Source organism: Saccopteryx bilineata, chromosome 9, assembly GCF_036850765.1.
Source record: "Saccopteryx bilineata isolate mSacBil1 chromosome 9, mSacBil1_pri_phased_curated, whole genome shotgun sequence".
In the NCBI taxonomy this organism is placed as follows: Eukaryota; Metazoa; Chordata; class Mammalia; order Chiroptera; family Emballonuridae; genus Saccopteryx; species Saccopteryx bilineata.
Window position 1 is genome coordinate 7,214,414 of NC_089498.1, and position 23,282 is coordinate 7,237,695.

Below are 23,282 nucleotides of genomic sequence, written 5' to 3' on the forward strand. Positions count from 1 at the left end.
AACCTTTTGCATAGAATATTGTTAAAAGCCCACATAAATCAGATACACTGATTACTTTCTTGCTTGAAAGAAACGCCTTGAGTAGGTTATTGATATTTCTAGTACAGAAACTGCAGAATTCTAGAAGGCTGTGGCAAGTTGTAATGTTGCTAGTAATTATATAATCTTTTATTTCTTTAAAATATAGATTTGTTGTCATGTGATTCAAGTTTGGAGATCCAACCAAAAGAAATTCACATCAAGGAGACATGATTTTATTAAATATTTTGGCCTGTCCTCTTTGGTCATAGAAATTTCTTATTTACCTGAGAGGGAGTTTATACATTAAAAGAGAGGAATAGAGTGGGAATTAGCACCAGAGTGAGGAAGGATGCCATGAAAAATTTGAAGATGTGATGTAAGAAAAGAAAATGAATTAGTTATCTATGGAAAGATCATATTTTTTATAATAATTTTTTTATCTTCTTCTTATATCTAGTCTTCTTAATTTATCTCCCAGGAATACCAGTAGTGTACTACCAAGAGAACAGCTTCTCCCTTCCATTTTTATTGACTTCTGTATGTGTTTCCTTGAAATAGGAAACAAATGACAGGGGAAAGATTTTGTTTTTGGAGATGCAGACTGTGCCTTTAGTACAGTGTTGAATAGTAGTGACAGTGGACATCCTCTTAGGGAGAAAGCATTTAGTCTTTAAATATTATGTATGATGTTAGCTTTGACTCTTCATAGATGCACCGTATTAGGTTGAGGAAGTTCCCTTCTATTGAAAATTTTTACTAGGGATAGGTGTTAGATTTTTCAAATCCCTTTTCTGCATCTGTTAGATAATCATATTTATTTTTGTTTTTTAGTCTGCTGATCAACATTGATTAATTTTCAAATTTAAACCATCTTTATTCCTGGGAGAAATTTCACTGGTTATGATATATTATCCTTCTTACATAATATTAGATTCCTTTTGCTAAAGTGTTGTTATGAATTATTGCATCTCTGTTCATAAGGGATATTGGTCTGTTGTTTTCCTATAATGTCTTTGCCTGAATTTGGTATTGATCATAGAATAAGTATGCCTTCCTCTTCAATTTTCTGTAAGAGTTTGTGTAAAACTAATTTGGTCTTTAGATGTTTGTAAAATTTCATCGTAATGTCTATAATTTCTGCTTCTATGAGTATTTTAAAGCATTACTTATGAGAAGTACAGAAATGAAAAAAATTTGAAATATATCATTCATTCTTTATTTTCCACTAAGGATCGTCCTCCCTCTAACATGTGGGAAAAAATAGATCAATCCAGGGACTATAAAAATGGTAATCAACTCAGGGAATATCAACTGGAAGGACTCAACTGGCTCCTGTTCAATTGGTACAATAGGTATGTAGAATATCTTTACAGAAAAAGTTTTAGTGTGTTCTTTCTTTTATGTGTGCCAAAATATATTAAGTAAAATGTCATTATATGGTTACTGTCATGGAGTCTTTGCTTTTGAAAGTAAAGTTACCTCAAGAAGATAATGTAATTTATAATTTAGGATTTTTACTACAATTGTTTTCTTAAAATGTATATCAACCAGAATATAATAAAGTTGATATGTTGATTAGTAATTATTTGAAATATTTTTTTAACATAAAACAGTTGCTGTGTTTTGGAATGTTTTTCAATACTAGCCTATAGTACTTCCTGCCAGTAATTGAGTCTAGTCAGTAAGGTGGGAGCTGTTGCATCTAAGAGTTAGGTAGGTGTCTTATTTAATGAGAGTCTTTCCAGAACTGGGTGGTAAGCATGATAAGGAACAGTACAAAATATGAGAACAATAGTAATGCATCACCCTTTTATTAATTATTTTTAAAGTTGTACAGAATGCTTTATTGAACATTATCTCACTTTAGTTGATATAAAAAGATAACTGAGGAGAAGTAAAAATGGTAACATGATTGAGAAAGGAGTATAGTAATGTATACCAAGGAGCAGGTGAAGGCATAATTATTAGTAACAATATCAAAATTTGATGATTTGTGTTCTTCTCACATAATTCTTCTGAGGTTACCCTTGGTGACGGTGAGTCATCAGACTCAGTGAGATGGAGTTAGGTTGACCTGTTAGCTTACGCAGTGCTCTTTCCCGATTTCTATTTTGTATTTATCATGTTTCCCAAGAGAACCTTCCAGGTAAAATAGTAAAGAGAATTTGTTTTCCTTTTTTACTACTGTTCCCTTACCAGTGCCCTTTTCCATTTCCTAAATTGCTTGTTTTAAACTCTCATCACTTTCCTCAAGCCCTTTATTAGAACCCTGACCCCTTTACTCTCCATATGTGACTGCTCCATAGAGAAGCCTTGGACTGGCCAGTAAGTGAACTCCTTCAAATCCTTGCCTGCTATGCAAGCCTACAAATGTGTCTCCATCCATAGCTGTTCTTCCCTCTACCTGCATGTGTCAGAAATGAAAAGGCCCTTCTCCAGGACCAAGACTAATGCTACCACCTCAGTTCTTGACGTGCATCTCATCCAGGCTTCTCAGAACCTCCTTTAATCAGTTATCGTCCTTCACCATTCTGTCTTCAAACTGTCTCTGAAACCAGTGCTGTCCCTTCAGTCTGTGAACAAACTTCGGTTCAACCTATCTGTAAAAATACTGAAGACAAGGATAAGGTTTCTCTTGGCTGTTTCTCCTTCCAGCGACCTCATGTCCTCTTTGTAACTTCTGGTTATTTCTAGGACGAGGAGCCTGCCCAAGGTCTTCCCGCTCCTTGTCTCCCGTTCTCCTTTCATCTGTAGTCTAGGTGTGGAGTCTGCACCGTCTCTGAAACTCCTCGGGTTTTAGGTCCACAGGAGAGTTCTCGGCCTTCATTTGCTGTCTTTGCTGCATTGGCTAGCATGTAGTTGCTTCTACTTCCCTCTTGAAACTTTTTCCTGTTCTTACCTCCAGCAGCTTCCAGGGTGTGGCTCTGCTGGATCTCCAGTTCCTCGGTGACATTCCTTTGAGTGGTCTTTGCTGGTGCTTTTTCATGTGCCTGTCTTTCAGTATTGGTTTTTCTTGCCCACAATTCTGTCTTTTTCTCTCTTCTCATCTCACTACGTACTTGCTCTCCCTAAGCCGTGTTCCGCACTCCACTGTGCTGTTATGTATCACCAGTACTCGATGATCTCGTGCTTTTATCGCTAAGGCCTTCAACCCCAAACCTATATTTCCTTTTCCCTCTTGCTACCTTAATGTCTATCTCAGTGATTCTTCAACTCAATAGATTTGAAATTAATTTTATCATTTCCTTTTTCTTTTGTACCAAATTTGTTCTTCCTCCATATTTTGCATCTCGGTTAAGAATAATATAATTCATTTAGTCAACTAAACTGAAAGAAATCCAGTGGTTCTACACCCTGTATACTTACTTGGTTGATTAGTAGGTCCAAATTATTCCAACTCATAATTAAGGTTGGAAGCAGCTCTCCTCTCTGAGTCCCTCCTCTGGAAGTCCGAGCACCCCCCCCCCCTTTCCTGCACCATTGCAGGGCTTTTTCTGTCAGCGTCCCAACTGCTGGTCGCCTTACCTTCTAGTATCCAGAGTGGCACTGGAGCAGACTTCAGAACACAAACCTAATCTCACCAGGCTTAAAATTAGTTTTTGCAATTAGAATGATATCTAACCCTCTTTATTAATATCCTCACATACACACACATATTAAATAACCTGTGGTCCCACAGTGGATCAATCTTGACACTTCTGCTCCTTGGCCTTGCTCTCTGTCAGGACACTGACTTCCTCTCTGAGGGCAGCCTTCTTGTCTGATCTCTTCTAGCCAGAGCTGGACACTTCCTCCTCTGCACATCCAGCATAAACTTAATACTGACGATTCTTAACTGGCCGTATGTCACCATCATCCGTGGAGCTTATTTAAAAACGATAGCAGCTGTTACTCTATTTCAGACACCTTGAATCAGAACGTGTAGGGGAGGGCCCTGGGTATCAGGGTTTCTTTCCAGCAGTGTGGGTGCTCCTAAAACACAGCCGCAGTGGAAAGCAGTGCTTGACTTGTTCTTCTTGATAGCCATTGCATGACTACTTGTTCATTTGCATGTCTGCTTCTCTAATAGATACAAGCGCCTGGGAGGCAGAGAGCATGTTCTATTTCTCTTGTCCCATCCTCTCATACTGTCCCTGAGATAGAGAAGGTATTTAATACGGCTTCCTGAATGAAATATGTAGTCTGCCTTGCACTTGTCACGTCACTCTTTAGCAGAAACATCTATTGGGTGGTGTCTTTATTTTGGAGCTACAGCAATTTATAGTTTTCTCATTGCAGGATTATAATAAAATCGTAATCTCTGGCCTACTTTGCACTTCAGCAACTTTTACATTTTTATAAAGTTTAGTGTTTTAATTTGATCATTGGTTATTTTTGTACATTTATCTCTAAAACCATTGTACTATAAAGAAAAACCCAATGTCTACTTGGATAATATATTTGTTTATTTCAGACGAAACTGCATTTTAGCAGATGAAATGGGTCTTGGCAAAACAATTCAGTCAATTACATTCCTCTACGAAATCCTTCTGACTGGTATAAGAGGACCTTTCCTGATTATTGCTCCACTCTCCACTATTGCAAACTGGGAGAGAGAATTTCGTACGTGGACTGATATTAATGTTGTGGTTTATCATGGGAGCCTGATTAGCAGACAGATGATACAGCGATATGAGATGTACTTCAGGGATGCACAGGTGTGTTATTGGTCCTTTTGTTTGTTGTTTGAATGGGTAGGTTGGAACATATTGAGCATTAACTCATTACGTTAACATTTAGGATAGATTTTGATTGTCTACTTAGATCTTACTTCAGTCTCTGTTCATCATACATACTTTACAATGAAGTAATAACTAAAGAGAACAATGACAAAAGTAACCATATTCGTGATCTAGGTCATTATAAAGAGGTATTCTGATTTATACAAATGTACAGATTTGTATCCTTAATTTTAAAACTAATTCTTTTACTAATTGTTTTAAAATGCATGTTAAATTTAGAATTATAAAAGTCTCTTTGATCAGCCTCCATTTGTTTTTTCTTCTCCATTTTTAAAATTTAAATCTTCAGTGAATGCCATGGGTTTAAATTCCTATTGAGGTGAAATCTCAAATAGGTTTTCTTTTGTATTTGGTGGATTTTTGATTTAAACATGTTTTGGGGTTTTTTTGTTTAGACAGAATTGGGTTTATTTGTTTTATATACAGAAAGCATAGCTCTGCAGCTCCCCCCCTGGATGGGTTACTCTGGTACTCTCTGTCTTAGAGGCATGTTTTCCGTTTACACTTTGGCAGTATGCTCTTCAGGACGTGACTGCCTATTTGCTACATACACAGGCCTTAACATTATCATTAACATTAAGAGATGAAATTATAAGAAAGAATTTCCTAGCAGAAAACATGAAGTGCCAAGTTGAAGTTTTGAGTGATGATACAACTCTTTTTAGATAAAAACTTTTATAGAGAAATAAGAAACAAAATGAATAAAAATATATTTCATGTACAAAGTTGTACTTTTTAACAGGAAAAGGTTTATTGCCTGGCACTCAACTCCTACTTAAATAGCACCTTTATATTTTATTTTTCTTTCATTTTTTAAAAGTAAGGATCATTCTAATGTATATAGCCAGGTCATGTGATATGCTCCAGGTTGAAATAAGGTATTATACATACATAGCCTTGTACTTTTACCTCCCTATTATAACCAATGTTCTACCTTTTTTTATTTTTTTATCCCCCCCCCCCCCCAAGTTGGAAACGGGGAGGCAGTCAGACTCCCGCATGCGCCCGACCGGGATCCACCCGGCATGCCCACCAGGGGCAATGCTCTGCCCATCTTGGGGCATCAATCACTCTGCCGCAATCAGAGCCATTCTAGCGCCTGAGGCAGAGGCCACAGAGCCATCCTCAGCGCCCGGGCCAACTTTGCTCCAATGGAGCCTTGGCTGCGAGAGGGGAAGAGAGAGAGAGGAAGGAGAGTGGGAGGGGTGGAGAAGCAGATGAGTGCTTCTCCTGTGTGCCCTGGCCGGGAATCGAACCCAGGACTCCCACACACCAGGCCGATGCTCTACCACTGAGGCAACCGGCCAGGGCTGTTCTACCTTTTTTGAGGCTGGAAATGAATGAATGAATTGACTTTGTTCCTTTAACTTCATTTTCCCTCTTGTATTTGAGACAATTACGTTTCTATGAAATTAATCCTCTGCAAAGTCCTTTCATTGTTCTTCAGTTCTATGAAAAACTATAACCTTTGCACCTTGGGAACGTATGACATTTTAATTAGGTTATAACTGGACTTTCTTCCATAATGTTTTGTTATTCTAAATCATACATTTGTAGAATTTTAGAGCTATTATATGGAATCATAGAAATGTGTTAGTCCAGTCTTATTTCTTTACAGAAGATACAATTTACAAATTTTGACTCTTAAAGAAATTTTAACAAGGTTATAATTTTAATGTCTCATGAGTTTGCTATTAATATGATAGCCAAAAAGCTGAAAGGTTATTCATGTGTTGTAAACAATATCATATATTAAATATTATATTTTTCTGGTAAATGTTATACATTCTAGAAAAATATCTGTAGGATTTGAAATTTCAAAATATAAAGATTTCTGAAATAATGAGATAAATAGATCTTACTTTAAATATAGAAATCCCTTTTAAATATATTTTAACATAGATTTATTGAATAGTTGCTGCTTTTTAAATTTATTAGATAGTTTGAAATCACAGTAGTAATAAAATTATGTTCAAATTTTCTGAATCACCATGAGAAGAGTCACACTGATGACACAAACATTTATTGAGTATTTGCTGTGTGCCAGGCATTATGTGAAATAGTTTACTTGTATTACATGTAGTTATTTCACTTAATCTTTGCCATGCCAAACTTGTAAATAGATAATAACAAATTACTCTTCCCATTTATAAGTGAAACTAAACTAGGAAGAAGTTATCTAGGTTCCCCCAAAGTTGCAGGGCAAACTGGGCATAAGAAGCCCAGGTGAATTAGACTCGTGAGTCCTAACTCTTAAGCAAGGCGATATCAGTTTAACTGCTTACATTGTATTTCAGGTTTTTTAGAGTGTATAGACTTACACTTTTACTTACTTTCTACTAGAGCTGTTATTCACCTTTGTGGCCAGTGTATGCAATCACTGTGAATTAATCTAAATGAATAGGAATTAAAATCCTGTCAGAACACACGATCTTTCTTAAGCCTTCATTTCTCCCTAATTTCTAATAGTTTACTGTTTTTAATCCCACTTACACATTCTCTTCACTTGGATTTTATTCCTATGCACCATGTATTCCTTCTGAAGCCCCCTTTACTGGTTTCTTCTCATCTTCTCTGTCTGATTATGGGGTCGCACAGGGCTCTGTCTTCACGTGCCTGTACATCTATGCTCATTCTGTCACGGATTTCTCTTAGTGGCACAACTTAAGTGCCATCTACCACTGGAAACTTCCAAATCTGTTTTACCAATCCTAACCCCCTTTCTGCATTCCGAGTCATAAACAAATGCCTGTCCAACTGCTGCACTTGGATGATATCTACTAGGTGTCTAAACATAACATGTCCAAAACCCAAATCCTGAATTTCATCATTGTAGTAAATAACAACAACTTTTAGTAGTCAAGCTAAGAATTTTTAGAGTCATATTGGAATTCTTTATCTCATTGCACAGCTGCCATTAGCATATCCTATAATTCTGTTTTTACAGTACATCAAGAACTGAGCACTTCTCATGACCTCTGATGAGTATCTCTCGCTTCAGTTACTATAACAGCTTCTTAGCTGGTCTCTATAATCCTGTTCTTGGGCCATTTCACTTTTTACCACTACAGCCAAAAGGGACTCTTTTAAAACTGTCAAATCATGAAACCTTGTCTCAAAACCCTCCAGTAGCTTCTTGCTCAGAGTAACAGCCAGAATCCGTACTAGAGACTTCGTGTCCTTGCGTAGCCTCCTCCCTCCGCACGCTGGATGCCAGCCACTCCGGCTCTCTGGTTGGCATTTGAATACTGCCAGAGATGCTCCTGCATTAGTGTCTTCATACTTACTGCTTCTGACAAAATGCTTTCTGTTCTAGATCTCTGGGTATCAACCTGGCTTCCTCCCTCATCTTTAGGACTCACTCAAATGTTACTTCTCAGTAACAGCCTCGCAGATACGCTATGTAAAAATTACCGTGGTCACCTCTGACCTCGTACTTCCTCGGCCCTTCTCACACTCTTAGTTTTTTATTATTACTTTTTATTTGTGTTGTTTCTTTCTTCCTTAATGACTGTGTCCTGCATTTGATAACTGGAATGTTAAATTTCACTCAGCTAATTATTTTTGTGTGTTTTCTTTACTGCTGTGTCTCTAGCAACTAGAAAAGGTCTGGCACATAGACACTCAATAAATATTTGCTGAATAAATTGCTTGGATGGCTAATTTTTATATTCACTACTTCATTTCCGTTCTATGTGTGGACTCATGAATGCAAGTAATCAACATTAATACTGAAAGTTCATTGGCCAGGTTGTGTATTGCTCACTTCTTTCTTGTCCTAAAATTATTATTACAACCCTTAAAAATTATAAAACATTTTATCAAGAAATACTTAGTTGAGGATAATTATAAATTATATAATCATGTTTATATAATTTTTAACAACATTTTTAAAAACACAGCTATCACAATTTTAATCCTAAAACTCAAGAGAGTCTCTATCAACATATATATAAATTTCAGTGGAGAATGTTTTATTTACAGCAGATGTCATTTAGATTTATTTTTATGCTATTTGGCAGGAATTAAAAATTAGGGTTGAGATATTCTAGCAAATTATTTTCTTTGATAATGAATTTCTAGGGGCGAATCATTCGAGGCGCCTACAGATTCCAAGCCATCATCACCACGTTTGAAATGATTCTTGGCGGTTGTGCAGAGCTCAATGCAATTGAGTGGCGCTGTGTGATCATCGATGAGGCACATAGGTTAAAAAATAAAAACTGTAAGCTTCTAGAAGGCCTGAAACTCATGAATCTGGTAAGGAATGTCGTTATTATGACTTAATTCAGTTTCTTAGTTGCATGATAAAAGATCAACTGGAGTCAGAGAGCTGATGCAATAAACTTGGGCCTTTTACATTTTAGAGTATAGATACAGCCGACATCCGTCTGTGATAATTGAGCCTTTTCTGCTTTAATTAGTAAGGAAAAAAAAATACTGCATCTGTTTTCTAAGAGTTAAAACTTTTCAGCTTTTTCTTTCAAAATGCTTTAGTAATTAACTTCTAGAATTAAAAAAAAAACTTCCGTAGAATGTACTATTGAAAAGAAAACACATAGTCTCAATCCATAAATTTCTTTTAAAAGTCCTATACCAAAGTTATAGTATGATTTAGGTCACTCACATTAGAAGGATAAACTTCCTACATGATTGAAGATGCTTAGTATATGTAGGTTATAATTAATAAATAGGATTCTAAAACGTTAACAGTGTTGACTTTCAGATCAAAGTGGTTTGCTTTTAAAAATGTTTTGATCTAATGGAGATTACATAATTAGTCCATGAGCACTTGAAGAACTAGCATGTCCAGAACTGCACATGGTACATATACACTATACAGTGTGCTTTCTGCTCCTCCATCCCTGCCCCCCCTCCCACTTCTGCCCCTACTCCAGGATGACAGCTGGCTGTCTCTAGAACAGCGGTTCTCAACCTGTGGGTCGTGACCCCGCCGGGGTCGAACGACCAAAACACAGGGGTCACCTAAAGCCATCGGAAAATGGAGTGTTTACTAACTAGTACAGATGTGCAGATACCTATTACAATATTTAGCTAAGGGATTTAGTAGTATTTTCAAGTAGAATTTTAAATCATTTGTACTTTTACCATTGAAACTATTCTGTTTATTTCCTTCTTTTACTATTATGTTTAATTTGTAATGTATCTTTAGTTTAGAAACATGTTTCAATCAGCCCTTCACACTGTTGGATTGCAGCCTTAATGGTTTAAGAATTTGTTCTTTTGTATAAGTCAAATAAATGATCAGCCAAATTATAAAGAATGTGCACAGTTTTGTATAAATTACCATACCGAAATGATTGAGTACAAGAAACAAATACGCTTTGTTTTTAAAAAGCCCGTTTTGTTGAAAAAAATCTAAAATGCTTATTTAGAACATTTTTTAAAAGCATGAATTAATATAGTTTGCGAAGTGAGGTATTAGAGTAATATAGAGTTTTTAAAAAAATGATTGAGATGTGAATTAATGGAGATTTGAGGGTAGAAATGTATTTTGAATTGACTCGATAATTTTGGTCAGAAAAATATATATTTGCTTTTCAATCACTGAATAGTTGATAATCTACGTCAACTTTCATAGAGTTTTTGTACTGTGATATTTGATGTGAATTATCCTTGCTTCATATAGGAACACAAGGTTCTTTTGACTGGCACACCTCTCCAAAATACAGTAGAAGAACTATTCAGTCTTCTGCACTTTCTAGAACCTTTAAGGTTTCCTTCTGAATCAACATTTTTGCAAGAATTTGGGGATCTGAAGACAGAGGAGCAGGTAAGCCTTTGAGCTTTGTGAATAAGTACATCATATCTTGTCATTATTTGTGTGTATGTGCATGTATGTTATCTACCCTTTTCAATCTTTATGCAGGTGCAAAAGCTTCAGGCCATCCTGAAACCGATGATGTTGAGACGATTAAAGGAAGATGTGGAAAAGAAGTTGGCGCCAAAGGAAGAAACCATCATTGAAGTGGAACTTACTAACATTCAAAAGAAATACTACAGGGCTATTTTGGAGAAGAACTTTTCATTTTTATCCAAAGGAGCAGGGCAGACTAACGTACCAAACTTGGTCAATACCATGATGGAACTCAGGAAATGCTGTAACCATCCATATCTTATCAAAGGTAGCAAAAAAAGGTGGCACATGAGTACTCGTTCCTTTCGAGAAATACTCATGAATAAAATAACATGGCAGCTACAAGAAAGGGCCCTGATCCTGTCACTCAGCCTGGTCTTCTGAGGGATGGTAAGGGGGTCAGAGTCGGGGACACGACGTCAGCACAGCTTCCCAGGTTCCCACGCCGGGCTGCAGTGGTATGATTGTGTTCCGTCTCCCGCGGACTGGCTCTCCTTCAGTGTCGTCATCCCCGGCACAGACACAGCAAAACCTGCCCTGAGTCCTCCATGTTCACGCTGTTGTTTTGTTTTGTTTTTGTTTTTCCTGGTATCTCTCCTGTCCAGGAAGTATCTCTCCATTTTTGTGCCATCATGGTACTTTTTAAGGCCTTGTCAAGTTCTTTCCTTTTGTCCTCTCTCTAAGACATTTGGGTCTTTCACTTATTTCTGGGAATATACTCCCTGTCTTCCGTTACCCAAGACAAGTCTCAGCCTAGTAGTAACGAACTCACTTGCTACCCAGGTACTTGATTGATGACTAGACAGGCTGAGGGGAGGCAGAGCGCCCTTACTGCTGATCTAGACTCTGGAGGAAGTATTCATCAAGGACATACAATTTTTCTTGTTTCCTTGTTTTGATGGCCAGCAGGATGTCCCTGGATACATCCAGATTAATTATGACCACCTTTCAGTGATGGATCAACCTTATATTGGTGTTTAAATATTAGAAGTTTGTTTAAAAATATTTGTTTACTCACCTAGGTTAGGGTCACATTTTCATTAATTCTTTCCTTAATAGTAATAAACCTCTAGTGAACATAAATTTATATAAGGTGTTATGCCAGGTGTCTGGGGAGATAAAATGGTGCTTAAGATATTGTCCATATCCTCAATGCAATATAGCAGTCTGGTGTTGGTGGGGATTTAGCCACAAACAGATAATTCTGATAAAAGTAATTTACCTGCCATTGAAACAGTCCAATGTGTTACAGAAACGCAGAGGACCACTAATGGTGACTTTTTAAGAAACGGAAGCAGTTGGGTGTTGTCTTCATTGGTGCATTCATGCTTGCCTCCTGTGTTTCTTTGACAGGTGCTGAGGAGAAAATCCTTGGAGAATTCAGAGACACATATAATCCAGCTGCTTCCGATTTTCACCTTCAAGCCATGATCCAGTCTGCTGGGAAATTGGTCCTTATTGATAAACTGCTTCCCAAAATGAAGGCGGGAGGCCACAAAGTGCTGATCTTCTCTCAGATGGTGCGCTGCCTTGACATCCTGGAGGACTATCTCATTCATAAGCGGTGAGCCGTGGGGCCCAGCCTCCGGGTTCCTCCGTGAGTTAGGCTGGGTGAGGTCACCAGGCCTTTGCAGAACTGCACTGCAGCCCGCGTCTTTCCTTTTACTTCTTGTCTCACCTCTTTCTCTTTATCCAGATAACAGTTCGTTCAGCTCTCTCAGTACAGATTGCTTTGTCTTCTGTGTCGGGTTTCTCCTAACCTAACCTACTTATGTTGCAGCGATCAGCAGGGCTAAGAAAACTTTGCACACGGATAGTTATTTGTTGACCCAGGAGGGGTCTTTACTTTATCTGATTTATAAACTTTGAAGTAATGACATTTTAAACAGACTTATAACCAACTTCAAAATGGAAAAAAATGATTCAAGATCTTTTTCAGATCAATGCACTGTTATAGCTGGAGCCTGAACTCGCTGCACTTTGACTCCTAACACACATTCTCTGCTATTTGTTCATGCTTGTCTTTTCTGATGTGTTGATGTGGGGTTTTATTTTGGGGTGCATGGCAGTTAGTCTTAAGTATTGTCTATTTAGTAGGGTATTTATCAGCCTTGGTGGTCTAATCAGATATGAACATATTAATATAAAAGGGAATCCGGAGTTGAACGGGTTTCGTCTTGAATAGATAAGTAAGTAAAAGTCTGTATTAGTTTATATTATCAGATTATTTGGTTCTTTTTCTTTTTTTGTGTGACAGAGAGAATGAGAGAGGGACAGTTAAGGACAGACAGACAGGAAGGGAGAGAGATGAGAAGCATTAATTCTTCATTGTGGCATCTTAGTTGCTTATTGATTGCTTTCTCATATGTGCCTTGACTGGGAGGCTCCAGCAGAACAAATGATCCCTTGCTCAAGCCAGTGACCTTTGAACTCAAGCCAGTGACTATGGGGTCATGTTTATGATCTCACGCTCAAGCCAGTGACCCCATGCTCAAGCCAGATGAGCCCGCACTCAAGCTGGTGACCAAGGGGTTTTGAACCTGGGTCCTCTGCATCCCAGTCTGATGCTCTATCCACTGCGCCACCACTGGTTAGGCTATTTAGTTCATTTTTTACTTTTTATTTCTAATGCCATTTTGAGTGTCATTGTTCTACTTTTTTAGTCTCATTTGAAATTATTTTCAATTTTATACCATATAAGTAGAAAGGTAAATTGTAGTATTCCTTAAAATAGCCATCTTACATTTTCTTGATCTCTTCTGACAAGGAAATTTATTAGGTAAATTTCATGCAAAACCTCAAATGTTTTTCATGTCAAAGGCAGCATTATAAGAAGTCATGTCCCCGTTGCCCAGGTGCTACAGACCACAGGGGAGCTGCTGCTGAGACGTGGAGAGAACTTTCTCAAACCAGAAGAGGTGTAGAAAATGTGACGTGTTTTTCTTCTAGTTCCTAAATTTTTATGTATTTCATTTTTATCGCTATCTAGCTGTTTCTGAGTTTTATGTTAAATGAGGACAGTTAAGGGAAGTTAAAAGTTAATTGCTTGATGGTAATGCCTCGAAGGAAATTGCGTTCTCGTTTGCGCTCGCTAGATTGATAGTTGAGAGACTAACATGACTAACTCAGAGAAATGGAAATGTTGGTAGGCTTCTTGTATGAAATTTTATGAAAGCCTTTACTTCTTGTACAGAAAACTCATTTATTATACTGAGATCAGCTTGAGACTTGTTTGGAGTTTCCAGCAGGGGTGCGCAGCTACTCGTCTACCCTTGACCGAAGAACGGTCTCCTCTATCGGGGAAGGTCGTCCTCTTCGACCGAGCGCACAGCGTCAGGAGGGATGCACATGGAGCGGTGAGGGAGGAAGGGGACACCCGCCTAGCCAGCCAGATCAGCCAAATAAACACTGGCAATCAATGGGGCGACAGATGTCGCAACCAGATTGCCCTCACATCCGATATACTGAGACCAGCAAAGGAGTTATTATGGACTTTTTTTTTCTATTCTAACTTCTAAAAATGATATTCATTATAGTGGTATTTTACCTATACATCAGGAATGTGGGGATTTTTTATCTTTGTATTACTTTGTATTTTATTCTTAGCACCAATACCAAGAAATGTAAAACCCAAACTTGGGTAGTAATTGCTTTTTAATTTTGTAGTAAACCTAAAGTTACCAGAAAACAGACTTTACAGTTGACAGAATGTGTCTTCATTTTTATTATATCTTCTGTCTAAATATATTGCCTTTTGTTTGATAGATACTTATATGAGAGAATTGATGGAAGAGTCAGAGGTAATCTTCGACAAGCGGCTATAGATCGATTTAGTAAGCCTGATTCAGATCGATTTGTTTTCCTGCTGTGTACCCGAGCTGGTGGGTTGGGCATCAACTTAACTGCTGCTGATACATGTATAATTTTTGATTCTGATTGGAATCCTCAGAATGACCTTCAGGTAAATAAATTCTTCAGCTAAGAGAATTAAGTTTATTTTTAAAAAATGTATAACTTTTTCATTATGCACCTCATATATTTATCTGGACAAGCTAACATGTGTTTCCCTAAGTAATATCTATGACAAATAAAATAGATGAATTATACCAATTTAATGACAATATAATATACATCTTACTAACTTCTTAAAAAGTTTATCTATTTGAGTACAGTATTAAATTGTTTAAAATATATACATTTGATGAGCCTAAGATTTAAAAATAACCTATTTATAATAAATGAAATTTTCAGAATTTTACTTCCTCAAAAAGAAATACTTGCTTAACCTAATATGAGCTTCGTAGTCATTGTTTAATTATACTATGCACAGAATTGAGACATAATAGAGTATGTCTTTTATGAAATACTATAGAAAAAGAAGGTATTCATAGAAGTTAAGACTGCATGGATTTGTAGAAATAGGAATATTAATTGAGTGAGCAAAGAATGAAAGTGTGCAGAAGATAAGCTCTCTAGGAAAGATGACAAGATAAACTATGAAGTTCTTTATTGTCCTTGATAGTCAATTATATTGCAATTAATGTTATTACTTTAAGTAGATATAACACCAAATATAGTAAATTGTTACGGAAATTATATTTGCCTCAATAAAAACTATGGTTTTAACCTCTCATTTGTGTAATGATGTGTAATCTAGTTTGAACTATTACTGGTTTATTCAAAATTAATGGATCAAATTGGGAAACAAAACCAATTAGTAAATATTTTAGATATTATTTGTCATAAATTTTAAGTATAGTAGGAACTTAAGATAAAACATTAAGCTTTATGTAGTTTCTGATTTTTCTGCTTCCAGTTTGTCTACACCAGGCGTCCTCAAACTATGGCCCGCTGGCTGCATACGGCCTCCTGAGGCCATTTATCCGCCCCCACCCCCCGCACTTCCGGAAGGGGCACCTCTTTCATTGGTGGTCAGTGAGAGAAGCACTGTATGTGGCGGCCCTCCAACCGTCTGAGGGACAGTGAGCTGGCCCCCTGTGTAAAAAGTTTGGGGACCCCTTGTCTACACATTAGATAATTAGTCCTCTCTGTTTAAATAAAATTTACGTCTCTAGAGTTATTCACTTTAGGTTTCGTCCCCCCTTAATTACCCAGGTTAACTAAAATATATTGAAAAGTTAATTGGTAATGTAGGTTTAAAGGTTGAGTTGTCAACAGCTAAAATAATCTCTTCACAGAGTTGACTTTCCTGTCTAAAATTATATTGATGACACTCTTGGAAAAAGAGATTTGATGATTTATATTCTCTGAAATATAAGATTGAATTTTAATGTGTAGATCATTATGGAATTATTTACCTTACTAAGCTCTGCCCTCATTATTAGAAAATGGTTATTTCCATCAAGATATTTTACTATTAAATACCTTTTATGTGATGTTTTTTGTGCTTTTTGTGAAATAGATGGAATCTGTGACTTTTCATTTTTTATAGGCCCAAGCTCGTTGTCACAGAATCGGTCAGAATAAAGCAGTGAAAGTCTACCGCCTGGTGACTCGTAACTCCTACGAGAGAGAGATGTTTGACCGCGCCAGCCTGAAACTGGGCCTGGACAAGGCTGTGCTACAGAGCATGAGCGGGAGAGAGGGCAGTGTGGGCGGTGTGCGTACAGTTTCTTCCTCCCCTGCAGTGTTACTCTACATTTCCTTTTACCCTCGGGTTGGGTGCTGTTTAATTTTTATCCATGCCGAATGCTGAGTAGAGGGTTTTATATATGGGGGTATTTCAGAACAACATGACATTTAATATAAATACTTTTCATCTTGGTCTCTTTGTATAACTCCAGTGTTTGTGAATTCTAAGAATGTGTTTTCAAGATAGAAATTTTTTCTCTGCATTTTTCTATACACTCTTTTTCAAAATTGATTTTAGTGTCAAACTACTGCATTGGCTTTGTCTTATAATCAATCATTTCTTTTATTTTGTTATTTCCTCCTTTGAAATTGTTTTCTTATATTCTTGTGCTTGAACCAAAAGAATCTTGGCACTAAAAAGAATCTTGATGATTACCTACCCCGTAGGCTTTGTTTTAAATTAAGATATTTTAGGCAAATGGCAAACCACAGTTTAAACATAGTAAAGAATAATCAACTTCAATGCAGTCTTTCAGAGCATTCTCTCTTATGTACACCCCAAACCCCAAATTTAAATATGACCTCTGTGTTTGACATTCTTTAGGGATACTTTCTCGTTTTAGGAACCTAAACAAATTTTTTTTTACCAAAATTACTTTCTCTTTAGATTCAACAGCTTTCCAAAAAGGAAATAGAAGATCTTCTTCGAAGAGGTGCTTATGGTGCTATTATGGAAGAAGAAGATGAAGGCTCAAAATTCTGTGAAGAGGATATTGATCAGATTTTATTACGCCGTACAAAAACTATTACAATTGAGTCAGAAGGACGTGGGTCAACATTTGCTAAGGTAACAGTGAGTGCTGTTTTATGCATATGACAATAAAATTCACTAATAAAAAATTTAAGTTTCTCTTACTCTACTGATTATTTGCAGAGCACCTTACCTAAAATTTAAGTGAATTGAATCATCTCAAAAGAAATAGATAATATATTTTTCTTCACTTTTTCTGTATTTTTATATCAAATGTCATATATATTCATCTGATCCTAGTGAACAGGAATAAGTATATAAAAGTAAGAAAAGATTTGTAATTTTATTTAAATATTTAAATACAATTTGGGGAGGGTAGAACAAAATTTATGTCTTGAAAGGAAGTGTTAATAACTATCACTCTCTACCCTACTTGGGAAAATTATTTAATTTTTAAACATTGATTTTAGCAAGAGAGGCAGGGAGAGAGAGGTAGAGAGACAGGAACATTGATCTGTTTGGTATGTGCCATGACCAGAGACTGAACCTGCGACCTCTGGGCTTTGGGACGATCCTCGAACCAACTGAGCTGGCAAACATAATTGAAAATTTTGCTAATTGCCCTTAAATTCCTCTCTCTTGCTTCTTTATTTCCTTTCTTTTTTTTTTTTGTCAACATAGTAAGCATATCTTGCATTTATCTGAAGGATTTTATTGACATAATACTGTGTCTGTCCTGCACTGATTCATACAGGTTATTCCTGTCACTCCCTTGTGACATTTACTTGCTTCTCCATCTTCTCTCTGCTTTCCACCCAGAAATCTTTTATTTTTTAAATTACTGTGGAGAGCACTGTTTGTCAGGTAGTGCAGCTGTTACACCAAAAAGAATGAGATCAGTCTTCAAATGGAAAAAAAAAAACAGTTGTTTTTGGCATTTATTCAGCAAACTAATGAAATCTTGTATCAGGAACTTATTTGCTAGAAATACTAAAAGGAAAGGATTCTAGTTGCTAAAAAAAAGATAAAGGAGTAAATGATTAATTCTGTATAAAAAGGGCGAGCAGAGACTCAGGAAAGCCTTTCTAGAGAAAATAACATTGGAGCTAATTCTTGAAGGAAGTGTAGATGTCATTGTGTTTCAGAAACAGAGAAGGTCGTGTAAATGAATCATTTGTTGCTAAACCGCAAGGATGATTTCAAAGATTATGGTATAGGCATGCATAGATATGGGCAGGGGATGAGGTGAATGGAGGTGAAAATGAAGGGTTTAGAGAGATTGGACTCAAATTGTGAAGGGTTCAGGAAAATACCATTTTGAGAAATTTTTACTAGATCATAAAGCTGTTAGAAAGCTTTTAAATCCCTTTAAGCAGCAAATAGACATAACACAATCTAATTTGGTCGTTTAAGCCTCACATCAGAGTGCAGAAGAGGTTTGAAAGGAGAATGACTAAAGGTAGGGAGATCCGATGTGAGGCTAATGTAGGAAATAGAGGGGTGAAGAAGGGGAGTGGAGAACCCCCTGAATCAACAAGGCTTCGTGACCAGTGAGAAACAGAGAGAGGAGACAAAAATGACTTCAGTTTCTGGCTCGAGTAGCTTGGTGGGTCCTGTCATTAAGCAAGAGAGAATACAAGAAAGGGAAACTCACAGAGAGAGAATAGGGTGTCAGCGCTCTTCAGTCTGTGACATTTACAGGGGTGTGGGTTGCTTTGGATACAGATACAGATTTGGGAGTTAATAGAGAAGTAGTGTCATAGAAACAAAAGGAATCCTGCAGAAGCAAGTGGCTGAGGACTAACACTGGTCAGAACTGGGTGGAGAGACGCTTTTTTCCTGAGAAGTCTTACTTACTTTGGATTCCTGAGCTCTACCCAAGTTTTCAACACACTATCTACAGGTATTTCCTTTTCACATCTGAAATTATCCAAAATCTGTTTCATTTAAACAAAACGTATTAGTTCATAGAAATCACCTGTGTTGCCTCAAGCAACTGCTGGGCTGTTTCAGACCATTGCATTTGAAACGTTGTTTGAATATATGTACGTGTACTAAATTTCAAATTCCGTTGAGAGGAAATGTGTGGAGATAATGTTTTAAATGTGCTTTGATAGATTTTTTCCTCTTGAAAACATTTTGAAAAACTGCCATTCTGCATTTCAGGCGAGTTTTGTAGCATCTGGAAATCGGACTGATATTTCCTTAGATGATCCCAACTTCTGGCAGAAATGGGCTAAAAAGGCAGAAATAGATATAGATGCCATCAGTGGTAGAGTAAGTATTTCTTTCCATTTAAAAAAATTATTCATTGGGATAATTTGGTAATATTATTATAGTATTCTTAGGTATTAGACTATTACCAAAATAAATTTATCTGCATAAGTAAATTAATGTAGGGTAGTAGAAAGATCACATTTTGAGTCAGATCCTGCTTCAATTTCATACTTATGATTTCTGTTGTGATAGGTTGTAATACAAGGAAAGTTTAATTTTGTGCGTTATCTATATTCTTAAAATTACAATGTGTGGGCCTGACCTGTGGTGGCACAGTGGATAAAACGTTGACCTGGAAATGCTGAGGTCACCGGTTCGAAACCCTGGGCTTGCCTGGTCAAGGCACATATGGGAGTTGATGCTTCCAGCTCCTCCCCCCTTCTCTCTCTCTGTCTGTCTCTTTTCTCTCTCTCTCTCTCTCTCTCTCTCTCTCTCCTCTCTAAAAATGAATAAATAAAATTAAATTAAAAAACGACAAAAAGTTATCTTTAAAATTACAATGTGTTTTTAAATTTTTAAAACCTCTTTAAATCATATGTTCTTTTTATTTTGCTCTCTTCATTGTCTTGGTGTCAGGTGCCATTAATGATTCATTCAATTGTACACAGCTTTTATCATAAAATCATAGAATATTTCATCCTGAATAGCATTTATTTGTGCCCACATTAATCTGACACTCAAGACTATGGATTCCTTATGAGCAACAGCTGTCATATTTATTTCTTCATCTGTAACCCATAACATAGTGCTTAATTTAGAGAAATTTCTTAGTAAAGGTAAAAAGCATGTAAACTTAGGTTGTTTTGAACAAATTAAACTAAATTGAACTTAGTGAGTTTATACACTTACTACCTTTCTGTATATTAGAGTAACGTTTGGAAAGCACTGAAACGTGTTTCTGGGCCTGTTAAATATTTATATCCTTTAATTACTTCAGCATTATTTATGTTAAAAATTTAAAACAACCCATAACCCTGTAAATTATGAATTAGGTGAAGAAAATAATGATTCATAAATTCAGCTTAAAAATACCTTTTATGGTTATTGCAGATGCATAATGCAATAACTTTCATATTATTTACAAAAATTTAAAATTCTATTACTATAATATTATAAAATTATGTGTGTATGGTAATAACGGTTTTAATGGAATGTAAAAATTTTTAAGTTGTTTGGTAGGTTGGTGAAATTGTTAGTAATTTCTTTGTCTCACTTTCTAGAATTATTTTTTTTATATATTTTGAATGGTGAAAATGTTAAGATACTTCATAAGCCAAATAGTAAAAGGACCTTCAAGTAATAGCTGTTAAATTTTACAGAACAGCTTGGTTATTGACACTCCAAGAATTAGGAAGCAAACCAGACCCTTTAGTGCCACAAAAGATGAATTGGCTGAATTATCTGAAGCTGAAAGTGAGGGAGAAGAAAAGCCCAAACTCCGGAGACCTTGTGACCGGTCCAATGGCTATGGAAGAACCGAGTGCTTCAGAGTAGAGAAAAACCTGCTGGTTTATGGGTAAAATGCTGGGTTTTTAACATTTGCTATTAGCAGTCTGCTGTTAATATCAAGTTACAGAAAACATACTCTATATTCTAGTATATTTTTTAACTTGTTAAAATCAAAACTAAGTACTGTACCTTGAATTTATATGTTAAACATATATTTAATAGTAGAATGATGGGATCTTCCTAAGTTTTATATTATAAAGGTATCACTAAAGTTAAACTTTTTGTTCTCAGATTTGCATAGTTAGTTAATAACAAAATGAATAATGTTATTCATTGAGGGATAATATATACTAGAAATTATATCATGGCTCTGCACTTGACTCATGAGGGAAAAACTTTATTGGGTAAATCCTATTAATGACAAAATGTGTTTTTTGCAGTTTTCATGCCTTTTAATTCACGACCCTATGTTTTTTTTAGAACCTGCCTTAGTAATAATGTAAATATACCTTTTTTTAACCAGATGGGGCCGATGGAGAGAGATTCTATCTCATGGTCGTTTTAAAAGACAGCTAAATGAGCACGATGTAGAAATAATCTGCCGAGCCCTCTTAGCATATTGCCTTATTCACTACCGGGGGGATGAGAAGATCAAGGGCTTCGTGTGGGACCTCATCACTCCCACTGCGGACGGGCAGACCCGGGAGCTGCAGAACCACCTCGGTGAGGGCCTTCTCGCGTCCCCTTCAATCCACTGCTCTTTATGCAATCAGAACTTGATAGAGCACCCTATGAAATAGTGTAGCATCATAGTGTTAAAGAACCTTTAACCTTTACCCTTAATTCAAGTTCCAACTTAAAAAATACCAATGTTGTCAGTCTTGTTGGGTTTTACATATTGTTGACAAACATGTACAGGCTTGCAAGCCATTGACCCATCATTATGTCTTAGGGTTCTTCTCATTTGTATTCATGTAGAACTATCATTTTATAAAACTCCTGCTTAGTATTCTAATGTTTGGGTATTCCATAATTTATTTTAAATCCCTTTTAATGTTGGACACTTACAACATCTTCAATGTTAGACAATCAGAAAACTAGGTTCAGTGTAGATTCTTATACATTCTTCCTTGTACACATAAATCTATCTTTCCTAAAGTGAATGTCAAGAAATAGAATTGTTGAGGCATTGATATATCTTCAGTACCTAAAATGTGATCTGTAGATTAATAGCATCAGCATTTCCTGTGACCTTCTTAGAAATGCAGAATTTTAAGCCTTAGTCTTACTGACTCACAGTGTACATTTTTAAGTTTCTCAGCAATTTGTATGTAAAGTTTGGGAAACATAGATTTACACTTTAAATTTTCATTAATATTTTAATTTGCTGGCAAAACTGGCTTTACCAATTTAGAGTTCGATCTGAGATATACACAAATATCTTTCTCACCATAGCATTGTTTACAGAACATTCTTTTCTGCACATACTAATACTATAGCATAAAATAATTGGATTTCCTATAAAGATTACTATGCCCTTAAATTTATGTTAACTTTTGTTTTATTTAATCAACAAATACCCATTAAAGTGTCTGGTACACGCTACCTGTCCTTAGTACTAGGAAGGAGACGAAATGGATAAGATCCCTGACCTCATGATCCTTACGTTCTGGCCAGGTAGACAGATATATATAATAAGAAAGTAGGTAAATTAACTAAATAATTACAGATTGTGGTAAGTACTGTGGCATGAGTCAACTAAGTGCCAAGTTGGAGAACAACAGAAAGCAACTACTTTAGAATTGGGTGGCCTTTGAAGACCTGTCTTAATAATGAGTCTTGAAATTATTAATATGAAGCACTGACTTCCAGTAAAGATGAAAGAGTCTCACAAATATAATTTCACTTTTCCTTAAAATTCCACTTATATACATCTATAAAGAGAAAAAAATAAGGCATTAAATTTGATGAATTCTACAGGCAAAAGTCCTAGTTTCTTCAGCAAATAAATAGGGGTTGAAATCTATAATCTATAAACTAGTAGTTCTCAACCGTACATAGTTTTGTGCCTGAATCCCATCCCTACCCCAATTGTCGCAACTTTGAGCATGTTACCAGCCTGTAGTGGGTAGAGCCGAGAGGCAGCCCCCACACTGAAGAGTTATATAGCTCACAGTACAAACGTACCTGACTCCCTCTTAACGACGGTTTGACTTACGGTTTTTAGACTTTATAATGGTGCAAATGTGATACACGTTCAGTAGAAGGCATACTGGGAATTTTGGATTTTGATCTTTTCCCAGGCTAGTGATACGCGGTTCGATACTCTCATAATCCTGGACAGTGGCAGGGCCCACGGCTCCCAGTCAGCTCCGTGGTCACAGGGGTTAGCAGCCACTATTCTTCTGTAGTGCTTTCATTCTGTTAGATGATTTTGCCCAACTGGAAGCTATAGTAAGTGTCTGAGCCAAGGCAGGGCCAGCCTGAATTACCGTGTTCCGTAGGTTAGGTGTATTACATGCATTTTTGACTT

General features: G+C 36.5%; 1 protein-coding gene across 12 annotated transcripts in view; it reads left to right on the forward strand.

Annotated features, from left to right (window-relative positions):
- Positions 1-23,282, forward strand: part of CHD9 (chromodomain helicase DNA binding protein 9) — a 173,477-nt gene that overhangs the window by 117,103 nt on the left and 33,092 nt on the right. For all 12 annotated transcript variants that reach the window (XM_066242904.1, XM_066242906.1, XM_066242903.1 and 9 more), the window contains 12 exons: positions 1,252-1,373; positions 4,475-4,718; positions 8,886-9,062; positions 10,453-10,596; positions 10,693-10,948; positions 12,034-12,244; positions 14,446-14,641; positions 16,133-16,300; positions 16,940-17,119; positions 19,190-19,300; positions 20,620-20,816; positions 21,273-21,472. In XM_066242904.1, the coding sequence (XP_066099001.1) occupies positions 1,252-1,373; positions 4,475-4,718; positions 8,886-9,062; positions 10,453-10,596; positions 10,693-10,948; positions 12,034-12,244; positions 14,446-14,641; positions 16,133-16,300; positions 16,940-17,119; positions 19,190-19,300; positions 20,620-20,816; positions 21,273-21,472 (2,206 nt within the window). The remainder of the gene's footprint in view (positions 1-1,251; positions 1,374-4,474; positions 4,719-8,885; positions 9,063-10,452; positions 10,597-10,692; positions 10,949-12,033; positions 12,245-14,445; positions 14,642-16,132; positions 16,301-16,939; positions 17,120-19,189; positions 19,301-20,619; positions 20,817-21,272; positions 21,473-23,282) is intronic.